Here is a 20,374-nt window from a genome sequence, read left to right as displayed (position 1 = left end):
TTCTCTCTCTGCTAAATCACTTCCATGCAGTTTTATTCACTTTCTATTTTCAAAAAAGTTGTTGAAATCTTTCCACTACTGTTAACCTCTCTGTTTCTTGGTTCTTATAGGTTTGTATCTTTTCACTTTTCTTTATTTCCAGTATATTGGCATTTTGCCATTGTTTTGCTATGTTTAACCAGAATAATTATTATTAAAGAATATAATTTTTGCACTTTAAAGAATTGATTATATGCCCTAATTACTTCACTTAAAAGCTTTAACTCTTTCATATATTTTTGGGAAGTGTGATTCTTCTAAATACATATTTAAACTACATCTCTTGCTACATATTTAAAATCATTATATTTCTTATAAAGTCATATAATGGCATTACTTACAAATTATCAAAGACATATATACTGTTCGAATTTGTTTCCAGAAATGGTTAGTTTAGCCTGGCCTAAGTCTTCCACATCTTCTTACCTAGTCTCTGAGGGTAAGCATCAGCATTCATAAGACAGCTAAGTTTAGAAATCTTCAATACTATAGATTTGTATTTCCTCATAAAGCCATCTCACCACTCTGGAAATTGACCCAATAAACTTGGCTTCTGTGTTTGTACCCTACCTCAACCAGCTAAGGTGACTGCTCCCAGAAAACAAATATACTGCATCTTCTTTAGGATGACCTAAGAATTTGAACCTAACATATAAAACTGATTCTGTATCTTGACTAAAGCAATTCATAAAACATGTTTCTTTTTTCCAATGCATGATTCAGACTTACATTTTTATTTTTTTTCCAGAGTCTATACTCTTATAACTGAGCTCATTTCCAGATTTGTGTCATGTTGAGTTGATTGGTTTTATAAACCTAGCATAAATACAACCTAGAACATTGAATATACTCTTAAAGAGCACCCTCATTTGCTAAATAAGAAAATGGAACAGGTTTCAACATCTGCTTCCCAAAAACCTTGATACTGGTGACAAGATACTGCAGAATGCCTTAAGGGATCTGCTAATCATATCTGGGCCTTTGCCTTAGGAGCATGAGCTGAATCTTGGCCTGGTCTGTAATTGGACTCTTATGACCATCTGGCAGCTTCTGTGACACATTAGTGGCCTTGGCCCAGTTTCTAATTGGCATGTATCTGCATCCACAAGACAGCTTAACTTTCTAAATAAGAGAGGTCATAATACATTTTTTATTCTTTAGCTATGATGCAATTGCTCTTTGTAGGTTTTTTGTTTTAACTGAGAAGAAGCTAAAATTTCAAGATTCCATGTTACTTTAATCTTGAGCCCTTTTCATCTACTTCTCTACTAACTGAAACAGAGACTGCTGGTCCTGGCTCCGTGTCTTGAAGAACTTATGTAGCATTATATCTTTCTCTCTCTCTGGCTTCAGGCCATACACATTCTTAATCTGCAGACTGTCTGTAAACTGTAATAGAAAGCTTCATCTGTAATCATTTTAAACAGAGACAGTGGAGACAAGATTGCTTTAGTTAGTAGCTTACCAGTTTAAATTGAGTACGCTCTAGTTGGAATGGAAACTTAATCAAGGAAAAACTCGGAATAAGTTTTCACTTACATTTTATATCTTACTTGGTAACTTTTTTGAAAATGTTGCATAAAAGACCCAGCACAGGAAACATTTTATATTCCTGCTTATGATTAATAAATATGGAATCTGAGGCATTCTATTTTATAAATCAAGGACATAGTCCAAATTTCCTGTTTTTCTACATTAAAAAAAAAAAGTTAGGGTAAAAATAGCACTAAACAGTATAGGGTATTCAGGGGTCAAGGCAACAGGCAAAATCAGTTACTCAAGATGCCTGGTGCCAAGACTTCTCAGACCATCAATAGAAACATTCATTTTGTAGTCACTATAGATAGGTAAGATGTTTGTTCCAGGTATTATAAAAATAAAAGTAAATATATCCTATTTCAGATTTTCTATGCTTATTGAGAAAAGGAAAGAGTAACAAAATAATAAAGTAATAAACTAGTGACTTGGAAACACAGGTTCACACATTGCTAGTTCATGGAAAACGTAAGTCTAACCAGTCAGACATTCTCATTACATCTTCATTTTCATCACATCTGTTTCTGCCTGTATTTTACAAACCTGGCTACTGTCTTTAAGCTTTAAGATCCTGCACCACCTCCCCAAACACACGTGCACTCACATATTCTGACCTTTGTTCAAAGATTTTTCCGGTCTGCCTAATAGCCCACAGTGGGTCTTCTTGCATCTGTCTATCTGTAGAATATTACCAAGATGCTCTGAAGAATATATTTATAGCGGTAGGACTTTGGGATTGGTACCATTAGTTGATACTTCATCATGCTAAGAGGAAAGTTTTCTCATTTGTATTTTTTGTAGCCTACGGAATGTTTCTTGGTACAACCAAAGGAAACAAAAGAAGATGCCACCAAGACCAGGAAGAGGAGAAAGGTAATATTAATTCCTAACAATGGTGTGGCCCTACATGGGAAACATCACCTTTTTGTATAGTGTGCTTTGATGAGGCAATTATTATCATCGTGACTTTAGAGATGCAGAAATTGGAAGATTCAGTGGGGTTTGGTGACTTTCCTAAGGTCACTTGTAATAAGTGTTTCTGTTGTAGCTAAAATAAATCCTTCTGATTCCTATTTCAGTTTTGTGAAACACTAAACATCTTTCTTACCCACCCTGTGTTTTCACTGTGGTTAGAAGTCAGACATGGGTTTCTAATTCTAGAAGGGGCCCAGAGCTCTCCTGCCCTATGGCCCCTCTGGCTCTGTCCGATGAAAGAAGTTTACCAACCTTCTTTTCTTACCCATTTCAATTTTTAAAACCTTTTATCTTAGAATATTAACAAAAAGAAAATAAGCCAAATGAAGGTAGTATAAGGCATTTCAGCCTCTTATTTGGAACCATAATTTAAAGCAAAAGGCACCCCTTGTATTTTAATACTTGCCTGTGAGCATATGGAAGACTCTTGCTCCTATACAAACTTTCTTATGGCTCAGACTTGGAGAAAGTGTGGTTAGCTCTGACCTTCCACCACAGTTGTGAAAACAGGAGTATAATTCTCTCGCTGCCAAGAAAGGTCTTGCTGAAGTCAGCAGAGGAAATATGATTGGGATTAGAGGAGAGAAGATGGACTCAAACCAATTACTTAACAGCAAGCTTTTAGAAACCTGTAGTGTGTGTGTGTGTGTGTGTGTGTGTGTGTGTGTGTGTGTGTGTGTGTGCATATGTTTTCTTTGCTTGCAAATGGCCAAATAGGAAGATAGGAGATGCCAAATTGGCTGAGGTTTGGCAAGTCCTTAAAGAAGTAACGTTAACTTCTCTTTGATAGTTTGTGCACTAATGGCCTTCAGGAGTGTTAAGTTCTTGGTGGCTCAAGGTCAGAACTCTGGCTAGATAGTTTAGCCTTGGCTGAGGTCATGCTAAAATGTGCCCACCGATGACATATTTTTTAAAGTTAATTCACTTGACAGAACTTTGACCATTTTCGGCAGTGGTATAGAAATGAGGACATTGTGGAAGGAGGGAAAAAACTTGGGGACTGGGAGGTTGGTGAGGAACAGCTCTTTCTAGATCTTTGGTGAAACATTAGAAGGAAATGAGAAGGGAAGTTTATGATGAAAATTAAAGGAACGATTGTGTGTTCCTAGTACATTGCAGGCATTTGGTAAATGCTACACAAATAGGTCCAAACCAAAATAGATGTACAGTGTTCCCTGTTCTGCTTCCCATAGGACCACTTCAAGACTTGAGAATTGAGGGTCTAAAAGTCTCCCTTTGCAGCGAGTCCTATGCTCAGATTACTCCTGTAGCTTTTACTTAATCCCCGAAATCCAAAGTGAGAGTCAGTGCTTGAAAAACCAGGTTAGGCAAGAAATTCTCAGAATTCTGCCCTTCCAGGTTTAAGGAGAGCTTCCACAGAATTTCTTAACTTTTAACAGAAAATAAAATCCTATTATGAAGACTGCTGTAAAAATGTCGGTTCTCCTAGATGTCTTTGTAACTAGGAGTTACAAGGAATCTTTTAGATCCTCCATTTGTTTTTCAAAGCAGCAGTGCCCAAAAAATTGCTATTACGTTTTCTCAAGTGTGTTTATTAGAACTCACATTCATACTTGGCTACCACCAAAGCCTATGTGTAGTTTAAATGCCAGAGGAATCAACCCATCATAAGCCAAATGCCATTCTAAAGTCTTTCCTCCTTGTTGTTGTTTTTTTTTCTTTCTTTCTTCTCATCTTAGAAGAAAATTACTGACATTCTTGCAAAATCAGAGCCAAAACCTGGGACACCTGAAGACCTGCAGAAACTGATGAAGGACTATTACAGCAGCAGCCGCTCAGTGATTGAATTAGAAGAACTGAAGCTACCAGGTACAGCCAGGCTTCTTTGGTTTTTTTCCTTTTCTTTTTCTTTTTTTTTTTTTTTATTTCTTACTATTCTGAGGTTAGTCATTCAGAAGGATCCATTGTTAATTGCTAGCAATTTTCCTGATGAGGAGGAGCAAAACAGATTCATCTTTATGTTATGGCAAGGTGTCTCAGCCAGACATTAATATATTTTCCCCATACTAATGCTCCTTTCCTCAACCTCGTAATTTTAATTTGTGGATGATTTCTTTATTAAGATGCTACATGGTAACCTAATAGTAAGATTTTAATTGTATTTTTACTCAAAAGGCTAGTTGTTGCGTATGCTTTTTTAAAAAATATTTTTTTATTGATTTCAGAGAGGGAGAGAGAGATAGAAATGTAAATGAGAGACAATCATTGATCAGCTGCCTCCTCCATGCCCCCTACTGGCTATTGAGCCCACAACCTAGGCATGTGCCCTGACTGAGAATCAAACTGTGACCTCCTGTTCATAGGTCGATGGCTCAACCACTGAACCACACCAGCTGGGTGCTTTTATTTATTTATTTTTTTTCTGACCAGATTCTTCAAAGAGTAACAATCCCTAAGGAGGATAGAAGTTAAATAAAGATAAACCACACATTTAAAAGTATACACATGAAACACTAATTTATTCATCCTTTATAGATAAGAATGTTAGCTTTAATAAGCAGCTTAGTTTTATTGTTGCTCTTATCATGGATTTCTAATTATGGTTTTGCTTTTAAGATAGTTGTTGGGTCCTGGCCCAAACTTTTTCAAGCCAACTACCTAAAGATAGGGACAAAATTGTGCATTGTTAGCAAGGCTGACACATCACCCAGGTGACTCTTCACCCTACTATTGTTTGAAATCTACTGTCTTAGAGAATTTATAATTAAGTTAAAATACATTGAAAAATTTTTAAAATAACCTACTTTTATTAATTTTAAATTTATGATACAACCTATAACTCCTGGGCAGAGATTGAAGAAAAAAGATGTCATAAACTCAAAATGAAAACAGTTTGGGTGCCATGCCTGAGGTGCGCTAGTTATAGACCACAAGGGCTACCTAACGCTGCTTTTGGAAAAAGTCAAGGGTGGTTTGACTTCCTTTTTCCATTACAACTGTATGCTTTCTAGAGGCTTGAGAAGCTGAAAAACAGCCTGTTCCCTGAATTTTTATAATTCCTCTGTGATAAGCTTTATTTATAAAATGCACATTGAGTTGGAGACCTGAGTGCCCTGTGCATTTCTTTTCCAAAAGGGGTGTCCTTTAGGGAAAGGAAAGAGTGCATTTCCACATAGCGAGACCTGGAGTTCTGACTTACTGGGCCCCCTGGCTCCAACTGCAGTTAGCAGCACTCTTCTTAGCACAGCAGTTCCTCCGGAGGAGCGCTGGGTCCTGGCTGCTCTTTCTCAGGAAGCAAGTGTTATAACAAAGCCTCTTTTCAAGGTTTAATAGGGAGTGTGGTTTTACTGTGGCTCAGTGGTCATTTTTCCTTTCTCGTTTTTGGTTAGAACATACCTTCAACTTTGGAAGGACTAGTGAGATAATGGGACCACTGCTCCCCTGTAACCTCATGGAACATCAAAAACCTTAACTTGCTACAACAGTAGAGAGTCAAAGGTCAGAAGAAGCCTTTAAAGAATCATTTGAGTTCCATAGTGAGTTTACATTATATTATTGCTGTATTAGAGTTCAGTAATATTGGTAAGCAAAAATATGTGGGCATGAGTTGGTTTAGGGAGGAATTTAGAAAATAATTGTAAATATGTTAAAAATACTATTATGAGCAAAAAGAGCAGGTTTTCATTTTCAGTTAAGAAATTAGGCCATTCTGATTCCCAGTGATTGAATGCATCATAGGAAAGGTTTAGAGCAGCCGTGGGCAAACTACGGCCCGCGGGCCGGATCCGGCTGTTCTATCTGGTTCTCTTGCTCTCCCCTCCGCTCCTTTACTTTGAATTTATATTAGTTCACACAAACACTCCATCCATGCTTTTGTTCCGGCCCTCCGGTCCAGTTTAAGAACCCATTGTGGCCCTCGAGTCAAAAAGTTTGCCCACCCCTGGGTTAGAGAAAAGGCCCATCACTACACTGATAAGACCAAGGACAGAGAGGAAGTGTGTGCTAGGTGAGAGGAGGGACATGCCATGGGTTGTTTGGTGCAGGCCCAGGAAGGGGTGTAAACTGGCTGTAAATAATCAAATATTTTCCTATTTAGTTTGCCAAGTGTGTAACTTGGTTTTGATTTGAGGTTGTTTGTGTCTGTAGGGCAGGAACATGTCTTTTCAATTAACATGGTGTGCTGTACATTGTTAATGTCAGACACATGGGCACTTAATTAGTTTCGAGGCAGGAGTCCCTTGGAGCTAACCCTGCTGTCCTCCTGAGAGCTGCAGTGTGGTTTAGATCAGCGCTAAAAGCCTGAAGGCTAGCTGCAACTTAAAAAGCAAATTCCCAGGCTCACCCCCAGGGAATCCTGATTCACTATGAAAAAGTCAGTCCATCCCAGGAATCTGTATCTTCTGCAAAGCTCTCCAGGTAAGCATGATCATGTCCAGGCTTGGGAAATTAATTTTAAAGACCATCGAAGGTTCCACAACAGTACAGGAGGCAACATCTTTGAAGTTCATTATTCACGTAATGTGTTATAAATGCTGGGTCACAATATAAATGTCATTTAATTTAGTAATAGTTTGCTCCCTAGCACTCTGCTGTGTGACAGACTTTTCCTTGTAGAAAAAGTGGGACAGCCCTACTCAGTTTGGCTCAGTGGATAGAGCGTCGGGTCCCTGTTTCAATTCCGGTTTTGGGGTGTGTGCAGGAGCAGTGGAGGCAACCAATCGGTGTATCTCTCTCACAACGATGTCTCTCTCTTCATGTCTCTCCCCATCCTTTCTACTCTCTCTAAAAATCAATGGGAAAAATATCCTTGGGTGAGGATTAAAAATATAATAATAATTAGGACAATAAACCTGCTGCTTTTTTATCCATCTCCGTAACAGAGTTAACAATACTACATGATTGCTAAACCACGATTGTCATTGGTTGAGCAATTCCCTATGTTTGAATGTTATATTGGGAACATCTCGACATAGATTTGTTTCAGCTTTGCCTTTGTATATTGCCTGTTATTTGAAAAATAATGATGTTTCATTAATCCATTGAATAATACAATAAGCTTGTACTTCTCTACCCTAAGAAACTATGGACAGTTAATGTTTACTTGTTATTGCTGCTGCTAACGTTTTATGTCCTAGACAAACACTTTAAATATGTGATGAGCCCCCAGTTCGCTAATGATATACAACCTGGTTTAATCTGTTTTTATTATGTGAAATCAACAATGAAATAGTTGCAGAATTCTCTACAAAGCATGTTTCTCATAATCCTAGACTCCTGTTTCCTCAAGGCCAACGATTTGACTCATAGTCTTTCATCATACCTAAAAGAAAGTAAGTAAACTCTCATTTTTTAAAAAAAATATTCACCAAATTGTTATTACGTTAAAACATAAATTCAGTCTCTTCAAAATAAAAATTTTCAAAACTACATTTAAAATAAAAAGTTTCCACCTCAAATGGATTTTAAATGGAGGGTGTTTTAGGTCCTCTTCATAATAACTTTTTTTATTTAAGTTTATTCTTGTTTTGGTCTGGCTTTGAGAATTTGTGATTTGGTCTGATTTTTGTTTTATAACACATGAGAAATATTGGTCTACGAACCTAGGGAATAATTAGCGTTCTAGTTCAGATCCATCACTAATTTGCTCTTTGACCTGGGGAAAGTCACTGAGCATTCTCTGAGACTTGACTTTGTTATCTAAAAGATGAGGAAGTTGGACTGTGTGACCCCTGTTCCAGCTCTGAGATTCTGAGGCTCTGTCCACATCTTCAGAGCTCTGACCCTGAGTATTATATAGTCCATCTAATTTGATCTTTTCAACTTGTATTGTGTGTAGTCAAAAATAACTAGATTATTCACACGAGCTAGTCGTTTATCTGTAACCAACAATGAAATATTTAGATGTAAAGGATTTATCATTCTTCTTTCAAACTCTATTCAGTTCTGAGGACACTCAGCTTGAGTTCATAAACCTTTCTCCCCCTCAAATTCAGCAAATGTAAATGTAATCAACTGCTTGGGGCTATGAGAGCTAAATAAGAGAACACATGTAAAGTGCCTAGCACAGTGTCACAGCTCACCCAGATGGTTGCTATTATTTTAATGTCATTTCTATTTTACATTTTATGCTCAGTGTCCCTTTAAAATTTAACATCATTGAATCAGAATTCTTTTCCTACTAAACATTGCCTTCAAGCATCAAACCAATTAAAGGTATCACAAATGCATTCTTTTAAACTTTTTTTGCTTAGTCCTAAAACTAGTCACTTTAGCTATTTGGCATAATATATGTTTTGTGTTGTAATTTAATGATATTTCATTTTAATCCAATACCTACAATAACCAGAGAATAGAATCTAAACAGTGCTCATTTATCTTATTTTACTTAAACACTAATTTACAATAATGTTTTCTCTTATGGTATTTTTTTTTTCAGTCTGCCCTAAGTGGGTAAAACTTCGGAAAAACCATACAGAGAAGAAGTCAGTCCTAATGCTGATCATCTGCAGCTCTGCCATTCGAGCCCTGGAGCTCATTAGGTTGGACGCTTTACCTATTAGTTTGTTAATGTTTCCTGAATAGCTGTGTGTGCCGTATTGATATGTTCTGTATGCTGAAGATGTTGCAATGAGCGAAACAGAGTCCGCTCTCTCGTAGGACTTTCCAGTGAGGGACACAGACAAACAAATAAATATACATTGTAATGTCAGCTAGTGATAATTATATAAGAAAAAATACAGTATAGAAGTGGACAGTATAGGGGGCTTCTTTTAAAAGGTGGTCCCAGAAAGCTTCTCCAAGGAGATGGCACGTGCGCCAAGACTTGAACACAGTGAAGGAGAAAGCCAAGCAGAGGGCTAAGAGCGTGCCAGGCAGAGGGGACAGTCAGAATGATCTGGATAATCATCCTGAAGGGTCTCTTTGGCTGCTGTGTGGAGAACACACATTGCAGAGGGCAAGGGTGGAAACAGGGAGACCATAGCAATAACCAGTTAGAAGAAAAGATAAAACACAGAAATAAACTTATGAAAGCCTACATAAAGAAAATTTTTCAGAGTGATGCAGAAGACCTTGAACAATCACAAAGGCATACCATGTCCTTGAATAATTAGACTTAGTGATGTAAAAATGTCTGTTTTACCTAAGATATTCCACAAGTTTCATAGATTCCCAATGGAACTCCAAAAGAATCATTTTTAAACTAGGTAAACTATTTCTAAGTCATCTGTCCTCAGGGAAAATCTGAAAAAGATACTAATGAGCAGGTACTATGCCTATAGTATCAGATTTTTAAAAAAACATACTACAAAGTCTCAATAATCAATACAGTATGGAACTGGCTCATGCATGACAGACAGATTAGATCCGTGGAACAGAACTGGAAGTTCAGAAATAGACTCACATGTATATGAAAATGTAGCGTATGGCCAAGGTGACAAATCAGTAGGGAAAGATGGATTGTTTAATAAATGGTACTGGAACAACTGGGCAGCCGCCTGGAAAAATAAACTTGGGTCCATATCTCACTTCTTATACCAAGATAAATTCCAGTGGACCAGAATTGTTAATGTAAAAATTGCGTTGTAAAGATAATTTGTCAGTGCTTTACCACATGCTTTCACATACTTTTTCATTTACTGTCGTTTGTGTAGAATAAACAAAAGGGCTTCCACTAGGTCTGGGTAACACTCAGCTCTCAGGGAAGAGCCATCAGAGTGAAAGAGGATTTACTGAAAGGGTCAGGCTCTGTGCCAGGTTTTGGCACAAGACAAAGTAAAGGAAAATTTAAGTCCTGAAGAAAGAGGAACTTGATCAAATAGACTTAGGTGCAAATGTAGACACTCAGTAGGTATTTAGCATCTACCTGTCTAAATGAACTAATCTGATCATTAATTTAGAAAAGTAGTCGTTAAGCTTTGTTAATAGTCCTTCAAACTCTCCTTTCCCCATTAGGCACGCACAGAAGTGTTTCTTTCAACTAGTTCTGCTTAGACAATTGATCTTCAAGACTCCCACTACTCTGGGAAGCTCTATTTGAAGTAATAGGAGTTTGCATAGACTTTTCCATGTTTTAAAAACTACCACCACAGAACTTATTTCATATTCAAGCTCTAATGGCAAAGAGGTTGGCCTCAAGGTGGCCTCTTAAAAACAACTTGTCAAATTAATTTGAGTGCTTACTCTACATAAATACCTTTCTGGGGGACATAAAAGCACTATGTTGTCGCACTTCATTTACCAATTCTCAGTGTTTCCCTGTGTCACCTGGTAATATTATGATCCATTTCAAGGTTAGGGGATTTGCAAAAGGTGAATTTTGAGCGGGTACAATGAGCCCTATTCATAAAGACTAATGGTGAATAATTCTAACTTTTGTAAGAATATCTGCTCCCTTGAGAACCATGAGTTATGTCAAATATGTCCCCTAAATTGTCTTCCTAGTTAATCTTGCCTTGGAGAAAGCTTACATATAAGTAAAAAATCAAGTGCAGCCCGGGCGGCATGGCTCAGTGTTGAGCATCAACCTGTGAACCAGGAGAATCAACCTATGTACCTGTGGTTTGATTCCCAGTCAGGGCACATGCCCGGGTTGTGGGCTCGATCCCCAATAGGGGACATGCAGGAGGCAGCCAATCAATGCTTCTCTCTCATCATTGATGTTTCCCTCTCTCTCCCTCCCCCTTCCTCTCTGAAATCAATAAAAATATATTTTTAAAAATCAAGTGCAACAGCACTTGTATAACATGATTCACTATTTGCAAACTCATAGATTCCTGCTGACCAATAATATTTCCCCAAACATAATAATGATATATACAGGAAAATAATATTCTAAAGCAGTTTTTCCATGTTAGTTCTTGCCCCAAACATCGACTAAAAGGTATTGCTATTTTATACCCATTTATATCTAAAGCATTTCTACATAAAACATTTTATGGAAAAGCTCACTCTACAAAGTAAATAAAAGAGGAGGATGCTCTGATGAAAGACACAAACCCTCTTGCTCCACCCTGTCAGCTCATCCCAGCTCCCCGCACTGCCCCAGAGCACAGGCTGACCCCAGTGTTGTAAGAGATGTCTCACAACCACATTTTATATGAGAACTATACTACAGAATTTGAAGATCAGTTCTCTGCTAGGAACCTGAAATATAGAAAATCTGTATTGCAAGTAAAGTGCAGATCCATGTTTCAATATCCAAGAAAACCTAAGTAAAGCTAACCCTATGTGTGAGAATGAGAAGCCTGAATAAAAGGCCACCCATTTTCATTTCAGAGAGGGCTAGCCTGAAAATCTCAGAACTTTTTTTTTGTGAGTATATATACACATACAGGTGAACATATCTATATATATATAAAACCCTAATATGCAAATAGACGAAACGGCAGAACAACCGAACAACCAGTCACTATGACATGCGCTGACCAGCAGGGGGCACACACAGAACATGGTGGACATCAGCAACAGGCAGCAGAGCATGGAACATGGCGGATGTCAGCCACAGTGGGATGGTGGAGCAGGTGAACAGGGGTGCCAGACCAAAGTGGGGCGCCAGTTGCTATCATTGGGGTGAGCCTCTGGTGGTTACTGAAAATTCTTTGCTCCATGCCACAGTCCCACCCGGTGCTTGCACCTGCTGCCAGAGCCAACCCCACTCACATCCACTGCCAGTGCTGGAGCTGCTGCTCGCACCCGCTGCCAGTGCCCAGTGCCGGCCCTGATCGCTCAGCGCCATCAGCGGGTGAGAGCGGCAGCTGCCAGCCCCAGTCGCTCCTCAGGGCTTCTCGACCTCCTCCTGCTCCTGAAGGGCAATCAGGGCAGCAGCCGCTGCTCACACCTGCTGACAGTGCTGGCCCCGCTCACATCCACTGCTGGCGCTGGCCCCAGTCACTCCACGCCATCAGCGGGTGCGAGCGGGGCTGGCACGGTCAGCACATGGGAGCAGCGGCAGCGGGAGCGGGGCTGCTGGCAGAGAGGAGCCGCAGTGGGGGGGGCCGGGTGAGGCGTGGAGGATGGGCCGAGACCCGTCCCTGTGCCCACCTTAGCCTTGCAGCCCACAGTTCCTTTCAAGGTGCACGAATTCGTTCACTGGGCCCCTAGTATGCATATCAATAAATGCACATATTCTTTGAATAAAGAAAGAAATAATACTGAATTAGTCAATAGGCCCAGAAGGATTGACTTTTCTTGTGCATTATTCTATTCCTTTTCATTAGGTCGATGACAGCATTCAGAGGAGACAGCAAAGTTATGAAATTATTTGCAAAACACATAAAGGTAAGCAAAGGGCTTGTGGTTCTTGGTGGAAGATGTTAGTGATCCTTAAGGGTCACTTCTAGACCTCAGTTTTTCTCTCCAACCTCTGTGTAACTCCTTGGCAAGGGTTTTCTTTGGTGCCTCCTTCTACAACACATTTAATGACCATTTTGGTTTTCTTTGCATTCCCTACCACTACACACCCACCTCTCCCCACAGCAGTCACACTCTTCCCTGCTCCGAGGTTCCTCTACAGAAGCTGAGGCTTGACCCTGGACTTTGTGAAGATTTACCAGTTTTCTTCTATCTTGATGTTAACCTTCTTTGCCCTAAACAAGGGTAGTCTCACTTGCTTTTTAACTTTCTTAACTTTTAGACAAAATCTCTAAATTGGCCCATGATTGATTGCACTTTCTAATGACTCTTTGAAAAGAGTTTCTGGACCCAATTTCCAACATGTGGAGGGGGTGCTTCCTCACATATCCAAGAAATGCTCTGGACACCAGCTTCATGTCCTACAATGCAACTCAGTTCTGACATTGTCTACCTAGAAACACATCAGGTTCCACAGGTTAAGGGCTCAGTCCTACAAGAGCACATGCACACCTCATACCCCAACTTCAGACACCGGTTGAAAGTCCAGGATGTTACCTATTCTTCTGACCAACTGATTCTAAATCAGAAGTTCCCACAACCCCCTCCTCGGATTCAATTAATTTGCTAGAGCAGCTGACGAAACATTTTACTTACTAGATCACTGATTCGTTATAAAAACATGTAACTCAGGAACAGCCAGATGGAAGAGATGCCTAGGGCAGGGATGGGAAAGGTTGTGGAGCTTCCATACCCTCTCCAGGCACACCACTCTCCCCAAATCTCCATGTGTTCACCAACCCAGAAGTTCTTCAAACCCTTCCTCTCAGGTGTTTTAAGGAGGCATCAGTACTTAGGCATGATTGATTAAATCATTAGCCATTGGCGATTGATTCAACCTCAGCCCCCCACTCCTCCCTGGAGGTTGGGGGTGGGAGTGAAAGTTTCAACCCTCTAATTACATAGTAGGTTCTCCTGGAACCAGTCTCCATCTTCAGGTGCTTCCAAAAGTCTCCTCATTCAAGTAACAAAAGACAGCTTTATCACTCTCAACACTTAGGAACTTGCAAGGGCTTGGGGAGTTATGAGTCAGAAACCGTGGACGAAGTCCACATTTGTATGAGAAATATATTTTGGTAGTCTGCCTCAATATCACACTTCTCTTTATTCTCTTCCATCTTGGAATAGGTCCAGGAGCAGGTAAAGTTGCTGGAGAAGCGTGCCGTGCACCTGGGTGTAGGAACTCCAGGGAGGATTAAAGAACTCATTAAACAAGGTATGAAAAGAGCCAGTGATAGTCTTCAGAGCTGGGAGTTGGCCCTACCCCCATGTGAGTTTTGGGAACCACATGTGTGATGCAGTGAAACCAGATCTCTGTGTTAATTAAGGAGTTGGAAATTCAGCTGTGCGTCTCTAAAGTCAGCCAGCAGGTATGATGGAGTAGGGAAGGATGAGAACTGTGAAATTGAAGGGCATGTGCCCACCTAAATACATTCAGATTTCAATTGGTTTAAACAGGTTAGTGGATCCACAATTGATTCCATCAGTTTGCACCCTCTGGAATTTGTAGAGCTGGATATGTTCAGTATTTCCCTCTCACTTAATTGTGTCTTGGTTCCCCACGACTTCCATTCCACTTGAAAACATATTCAAACAAAAATGCAGTTTCACCTAGCTGGCATGGCTCAGTGGTTGGGCATTGACCTATGAACCAGGAGGTCACGATTCGATTCCCGGTCAGGGCCCATGCCTGAGTTCCAGGCTCGATCCCCAGTGGGGGGCGTGTAGGAGGTAGCCAATCAATGATTCTCTTACATCACTGACATTTCTATCTCTCTCCCTCTCCCTTCCTCTCTGAAATCAATTTTTTTTAAAAACATTTTTAAAATGTAGTTTCTGTGGATGAAATATTGATATTCTAAATCATTTCTCTTGTAGTGCTTTACCCAGAAAGTATTCCAGACGACATCCACCTGCTAACCTGCTAATGATCTTATTACCTGTTCTGCCTGCCAGACAGATTAAAGATTTCTTATCAATTCTCATTTCCAAATTACTTCTTCAATATAATAATACACATTGTTTCATAACTGACAGGAGCTATTCCTGGATTTTTCATATTTCTAAACGTAATGTGTTCATTAGTATAGTAACTCGGTATAGAGGTAGTCATTTGCCAGAAAGCAAACGAAAACTAAAAATACTAGTGTTTCTCTTCAGATGAAAGCCACCCAGGATAAATATGCCCACTGTACACAGAGCTCTGTGCAATTATAAGTAACAAATGGGAGGCCCCAGATAAGGAAGGGAAAAAAATATTTTTTAGTTCCTTTGTGTACTTAGCAGTATGCTAGACACATTTACGTATATCTCATGTAGTACTCACCTCACCCTTGCAGGCTAGGGTTCTGATTTCCTCAGAGAGAAAACCAAAGCACACAGGGTTAAGTGGCCCTCCCAGAGTCACTCAATCTAGGCTTTCCTGGTTCCTGAGCCTTCCCCAAAAGGGATCTCCCGATCCCATTGAAGAGATAAGTGCACATAGAATTAGATTGACCATACAAGACAGTAAAGCACAAAGGCCAAGTGAGTACTTCTGAGTCTAGAGGAGTTGAAATGAGGGAAAGATTGATGTGGTAGCTGAGTCTGCAGAGAAAGCTTTATCGAGTTTTTAACTGATCTTTAAATATGGGGAGAATTAAAGTAGGATCTGTGGAGATGTGAGGAAAGCATTCAGGAACATTCAGGAACGGGAGAAGAGCTGAATCAGAGGAGGGCAGGTGGAGAGACATGTGGTATACCTGGAGGAGATGATAAATGAGCAATACTGTGTTGAGTCCAAGAAACCCTGTTATGGATTCAGATCCCAGGTCCAACAACTTAACCAGCTCTATGACCTTGCAAGTTACCTTCTCTAAACCTGTTTCTCTATCAGAATGACAGAGACAGAAATAGTACCTTTCTCAAAGTATTATTATTGAAATTGAATGCCAATAAAGAGCTCAGCACAGTGAGTGTTATACCTTAAGAACTCGAAAAATGCTAGTTGTTTATACTGAAGAGACCACGTTTCTTACTTGGAGACTTCATGGACTGTACTGTCTTATGGTTCAACTGGGAAGAAAGTCAGATTATGAGGGAAGGCCTTGAACAATAATCTGAGGAGTTTGGATTTTTGTCTTGTGAATGTGATGGGGCGATGAAAATGAAGGAACAGGTGAGAGGTGCTCATAGGCCTTCTGTGAAACACAGACTTGGGAGAGCTTGGCTGGGCATCGGGAGAGGCCAGGGATGGACACTGCTTCTCCCCCAGCCCCCAGCCAGAGATTCACCTCTTTCTTTCCTGGAATACAGATGGGTTTTTGTGGTCACCAGGCCCCAGTGCAGTAGGGCCACTCTTCTTTATATTTAGAAGAGAGAGAAAAAACAAAGCTGTACAGATCATTGAAATTAGATTTCTACAGAGTTGTGAGACACCTTTTGAGATAGAGATTTCATTTTCTTTGGCTATGTACCCAGAAATGGGATAGCTGGATCATATGGTAGTTATCTTTTTAATGTTTTGAGGACCTTCCATACCATTTTCCATAGTGGTTGCACCAATTTACATTTCCACTAACAGTGTGCAAGGCTTCTCTTTTCTCCACATTCTTGCCAACACTTGTTATCTTTTGTCTTTTTGATAACAGGTGTGAGGTGATATCTCATTGTGTTTGTTTTTTATATATTTTTATTGATTTCAGAGATAGGAAGGGAAAGGGAGAAAGAGATAGAAACATCAATGATGAGAGAGAATAATTGATAGGCTGCTTCCTGCACACCCCACACTGAGGATCGAGGCCGAAACCCAGGCATGTGCCCTGACTGAGAATCAAACCGTGACCTCCTGGTTCATGGGTGGACGCTCAACCACTGAGCCATGCCAGCCAGGCCTTTCACTGTGGTTTTTATTTGTATTTCCCTGATAATTAGTAATGTTGAACATCTTTTCATGTACTTGTTGGCCGTTTGGATGTCTTCTTTGGAAAAATGCCTACTCGGTTCCTCTGCCCATTTTTAAATTAGATTTTTTTTTTCTATCGAGTTATATGAGTTCTTTCTGTATTTTGTATATTAAACCCAAGTTAGATTGTTTTTTAACAGTTTTATCATGGTAGGATATTTGGGTTGTTTCTTATTTTTTGCTATTATAAATAATACTGCAATGATCATTTTGTAAGTAGCTGTGTTTAAATTTCTGATGTTTTTATTGGGATATGTGTAGATGGAGAATTTTTTTTATCAATAGGAAGCATTTTAAAGCTCTTTTTTTATAATGCCCAGTACTTTTTTAGAGAGGTTGTACCTGTTTGCTCTACACCAGCAGTGCATTGTTTTTAAGGAAGACTACCAACCCATTGTCATTCTTTATTTATCATTTTTAATTTTTCAGAGAATTTTAAATAAGAGGCATTGTAATTATAAGAAGCATTAAAAAATTCTTTTGGGCCTGGCTGATGTAGCTCAGTGGTTGAGCGTGGGCCTATGAACCAGGAGGTCTAGGTTCAATTCCCAGTTAGGCCACATGCCCCAGTTGCAGGCTTGATCCCCAGTAAGGGGCATGCAAGAGGCAGCTGATCAATAATTCTCTGTCATCATTGATGTTTCTATCTTTCTCTCCCTCGCCCTTCCTTTCTGAAATCAATAAAAAAAAATTTGTTTTAAATTATTCTGGGCAGAGAGGGAAATATTGAAATAATCACAGGAGAGTTGAAGGGACATGCTGCAGTTGTGTAAAAGAAGGCTTCAATTATGTTTCCAAGTGAAACATGTAACAGCTTGGGGCAGTGGGGAGAACATGGAGAGTGAGAAGAGCTAACTGTGCCCGACTCTGAGGCCTTGGAAAGGCAGACAATCCCTGAGATCCCCTGGAGCCCCACATTCTATTATTGTCTCTAGATAGACAGGAAGACAGTGGGAATAGCCCTAAGTGCTTTCCCAGTCTCCTCAGGGGATAGCAGCCTTTAATAGGGCCCATTCACCTTAGCTTCCTTTTCTGCCAAAATGAACCTCCCAGCCCTGTCCTCATCCTTTTGCCCACTCACCTCCTCGGTCATGTGGCCTCAGGTAGACTCAACTCCAAACTGCAGGAATCTTATCAAATCCCTGTGAGGAATGAAACTTCACCCTCTGGCGCTTCCTGGAGGCTTGGGATTGATTTTTTGCCAGCACTTGAGCATTTGACAAGTTTAGCAAGAGCAGCGTCTCTGCTTCTCAGAATCAGTGATAAAATTATAGGAGAGGAGTCTCAGACTACCGCATTTGTTTTCCGTCAGGCAAGGGCAGCATTTGATGTGAGAGATTAGTTACTGGGGAGTGGACAGCAAACGAGGCAAAAAGCAACCAAGAGAATAAAAAGTAATTTTAATTCGTTCACGTCATGAGGTCTTGACTGTGGAAACCCTCTCCCTATCTCTTTCAGGTGGCCTTAATTTGAACCCCTTAAAGTTTCTGGTTTTTGACTGGAATTGGAGAGATCAGAAGTTGAGGAGGATGATGGACATTCCCGAGGTACCGTGTAACCAGCAGTTGTCTTTAATTGTGTTTTTTTTTTAATCTGAACTTGAGTTCAAACACAGTAATGAAGTCTTTGACATGAAGACCAGCACATCCTGGCCTTTGACAGTTACTGTAAAGGAATAATCATGGAACCCATCTCACCCCTTACACATAATCCTATCCTTCCCATGTGTTTTATAGGAATCAGCTTTGTTTCCTCATTAAATGACCGAGAGCTTCTGCCTCACTAGGGACCATAGCTCTACTGTACCTTTGAGAAATAGGAAGCTCTGAAGGATTGGTATACTTCCCTGTGCTTTGCTTTAGAGACACAATCACCTTTGCTTTTCATCCTTATAAGTGCACTTGGAGGTAGGGGTGCAAATTTGCCTCATTGCTCACATCTTTATGAGTTGAGTGTTTTTTTCTGAGCAGGACGCAAGGGTGATTTCTTTCCCAGGTTCTTGTCCAGGTGGATTTGAAGAATGAAGCCACAGACAAAAGGTGGTAGATGAAAAGGTGGAAATTTATTGGAAACAAGTACAGACTCCCATTTAGGGAGGGGGTCCCAAAGGGGGTAGCCCCTCAAACCCCTTTTTACTAAGGTTGATAAAGGCTGCAGTTTTTTGTCTCTTCATGCTGCCTTCCAATTGGTAGAATATCAGCTTCAAAGCCCAAACCCCACATGGTGCCCCCCTCTATCTCTCCCCCTTCAGTGGTAGAAGTCTCTGTCTCCTGTGAAAATCTGTTTTCCTCTTTCTCTCATTTGTCAGCATTTCTCTGTCCTCTGTGAAAGTTTGTTTCCTCTTTCTCCCCATATCCTGTGGCTTTTCCTATCTTCTGTGAACGGATGTCTTCCTCTCCCTTATCCTGTGGCACCTTTTGTTCTCTGTGAATGTGAGCCTTTTGGCCGCTCTAATCCCCCACCTATGGGCTCCAAGCCTTCCTCCTCCATGGACCCTCTTTATTTCTAGAACTCCCTAAACCTGCCTATTTTACCCCCTGAAACTCCTTTCATTTATATCTCCTAAAACCCACTTACTTAATTTAGAAGGCTATTTTGGTTTCGGGGGATTTTTTGATGTCTCAGTAGATTAAAATTGAATGCCTGTCCTTACCCTGCCTGAGAAGCTCCATGGTTGAGCATTAACCTATGAACCAGGAGATCATGGTTCGATTCCCAGTCAGGGCACATGCCCGGGTTGTGAGCTTGATCCCTAGTATGGGGTGTGTGGGAGGCAACCTATCGATAATTCTCTCTCATCATTGATATTTCTATCTTTCTCTTCTTCTCCCTTCCTCTCTGAAATCAATAAAAATATATTTTCAAAAACTGAATGCCTGCCCTGGCCAGTATGGCTCAGTTGGGTGAGCACTGTTCCAAGCACCAAAATGTTGCTGGTTCGATTCCCAATCAAGATACATATCCAGGTTCCAGATTTGATCCTTAGTCAGGGTGCTTATGGGAGGCAACCAATCAATGTAGCTGTTGGAGATAAAAGGATTTGTGCAATAGTAAACAGGGCTGCTGGTCACCAATCAGGAATGAATCATGGCAGTAACTAGCGAAGAGGCTTCAAATTACTCCTCCAACCATGCCCTGTGGACTAATTTACCACATAAAACTACACTCCCAGAATGACCAAACTTATCACAAATGATCAGTGAATTATATCAGACATCAGTTCAAGTTAAAAGACAATTGTCCCAGTTTCCTACACAAACACACACACACACACACACACACACACACACACACACACACACACTGTACCCTAAACAATTTTTGTGGTTTTTTTTAACTGGTTTAGCCAGGCCAGTGTGGCTCAGTGATTGAGTGTCGACCTATGAACCAGGAGGTCATGGTTCAATTCCCAGTCAGGGCACATGCCCAGGTAGTGGGTTCGATCCCCAGTGTGGGGTGTAGGAGGCAGCTGATCCACTTTTCTCTCTCATCAATGTTTCTCTCTCTCCC

The 20,374-nt window shown here is 40.3% G+C and overlaps 1 protein-coding gene across 5 annotated transcripts in view; it reads left to right on the top strand.

Moving 5' to 3' along the window:
* The window catches only part of CMSS1 (cms1 ribosomal small subunit homolog), a 415,355-nt gene that overhangs the window by 389,704 nt on the left and 5,277 nt on the right, over positions 1–20,374 (top strand). For all 5 annotated transcript variants that reach the window (XM_080654114.1, XM_080654115.1, XM_080654118.1 and 2 more), the window contains 7 exons: positions 2,377–2,448; positions 4,251–4,380; positions 7,782–7,841; positions 8,948–9,050; positions 12,729–12,789; positions 14,050–14,137; positions 18,323–18,411. In XM_080654114.1, coding sequence (XP_080510240.1) covers positions 2,377–2,448; positions 4,251–4,380; positions 7,782–7,841; positions 8,948–9,050; positions 12,729–12,789; positions 14,050–14,137; positions 18,323–18,411 — 603 coding nt within the window. The remainder of the gene's footprint in view (positions 1–2,376; positions 2,449–4,250; positions 4,381–7,781; positions 7,842–8,947; positions 9,051–12,728; positions 12,790–14,049; positions 14,138–18,322; positions 18,412–20,374) is intronic.

Source organism: Plecotus auritus (assembly GCF_963455305.1).
Source record: "Plecotus auritus genome assembly, chromosome: 2".
Lineage (NCBI taxonomy): Eukaryota > Metazoa > Chordata > Mammalia > Chiroptera > Vespertilionidae > Plecotus > Plecotus auritus.
This window is presented reverse-complemented; position numbering and strand designations above follow the sequence as displayed.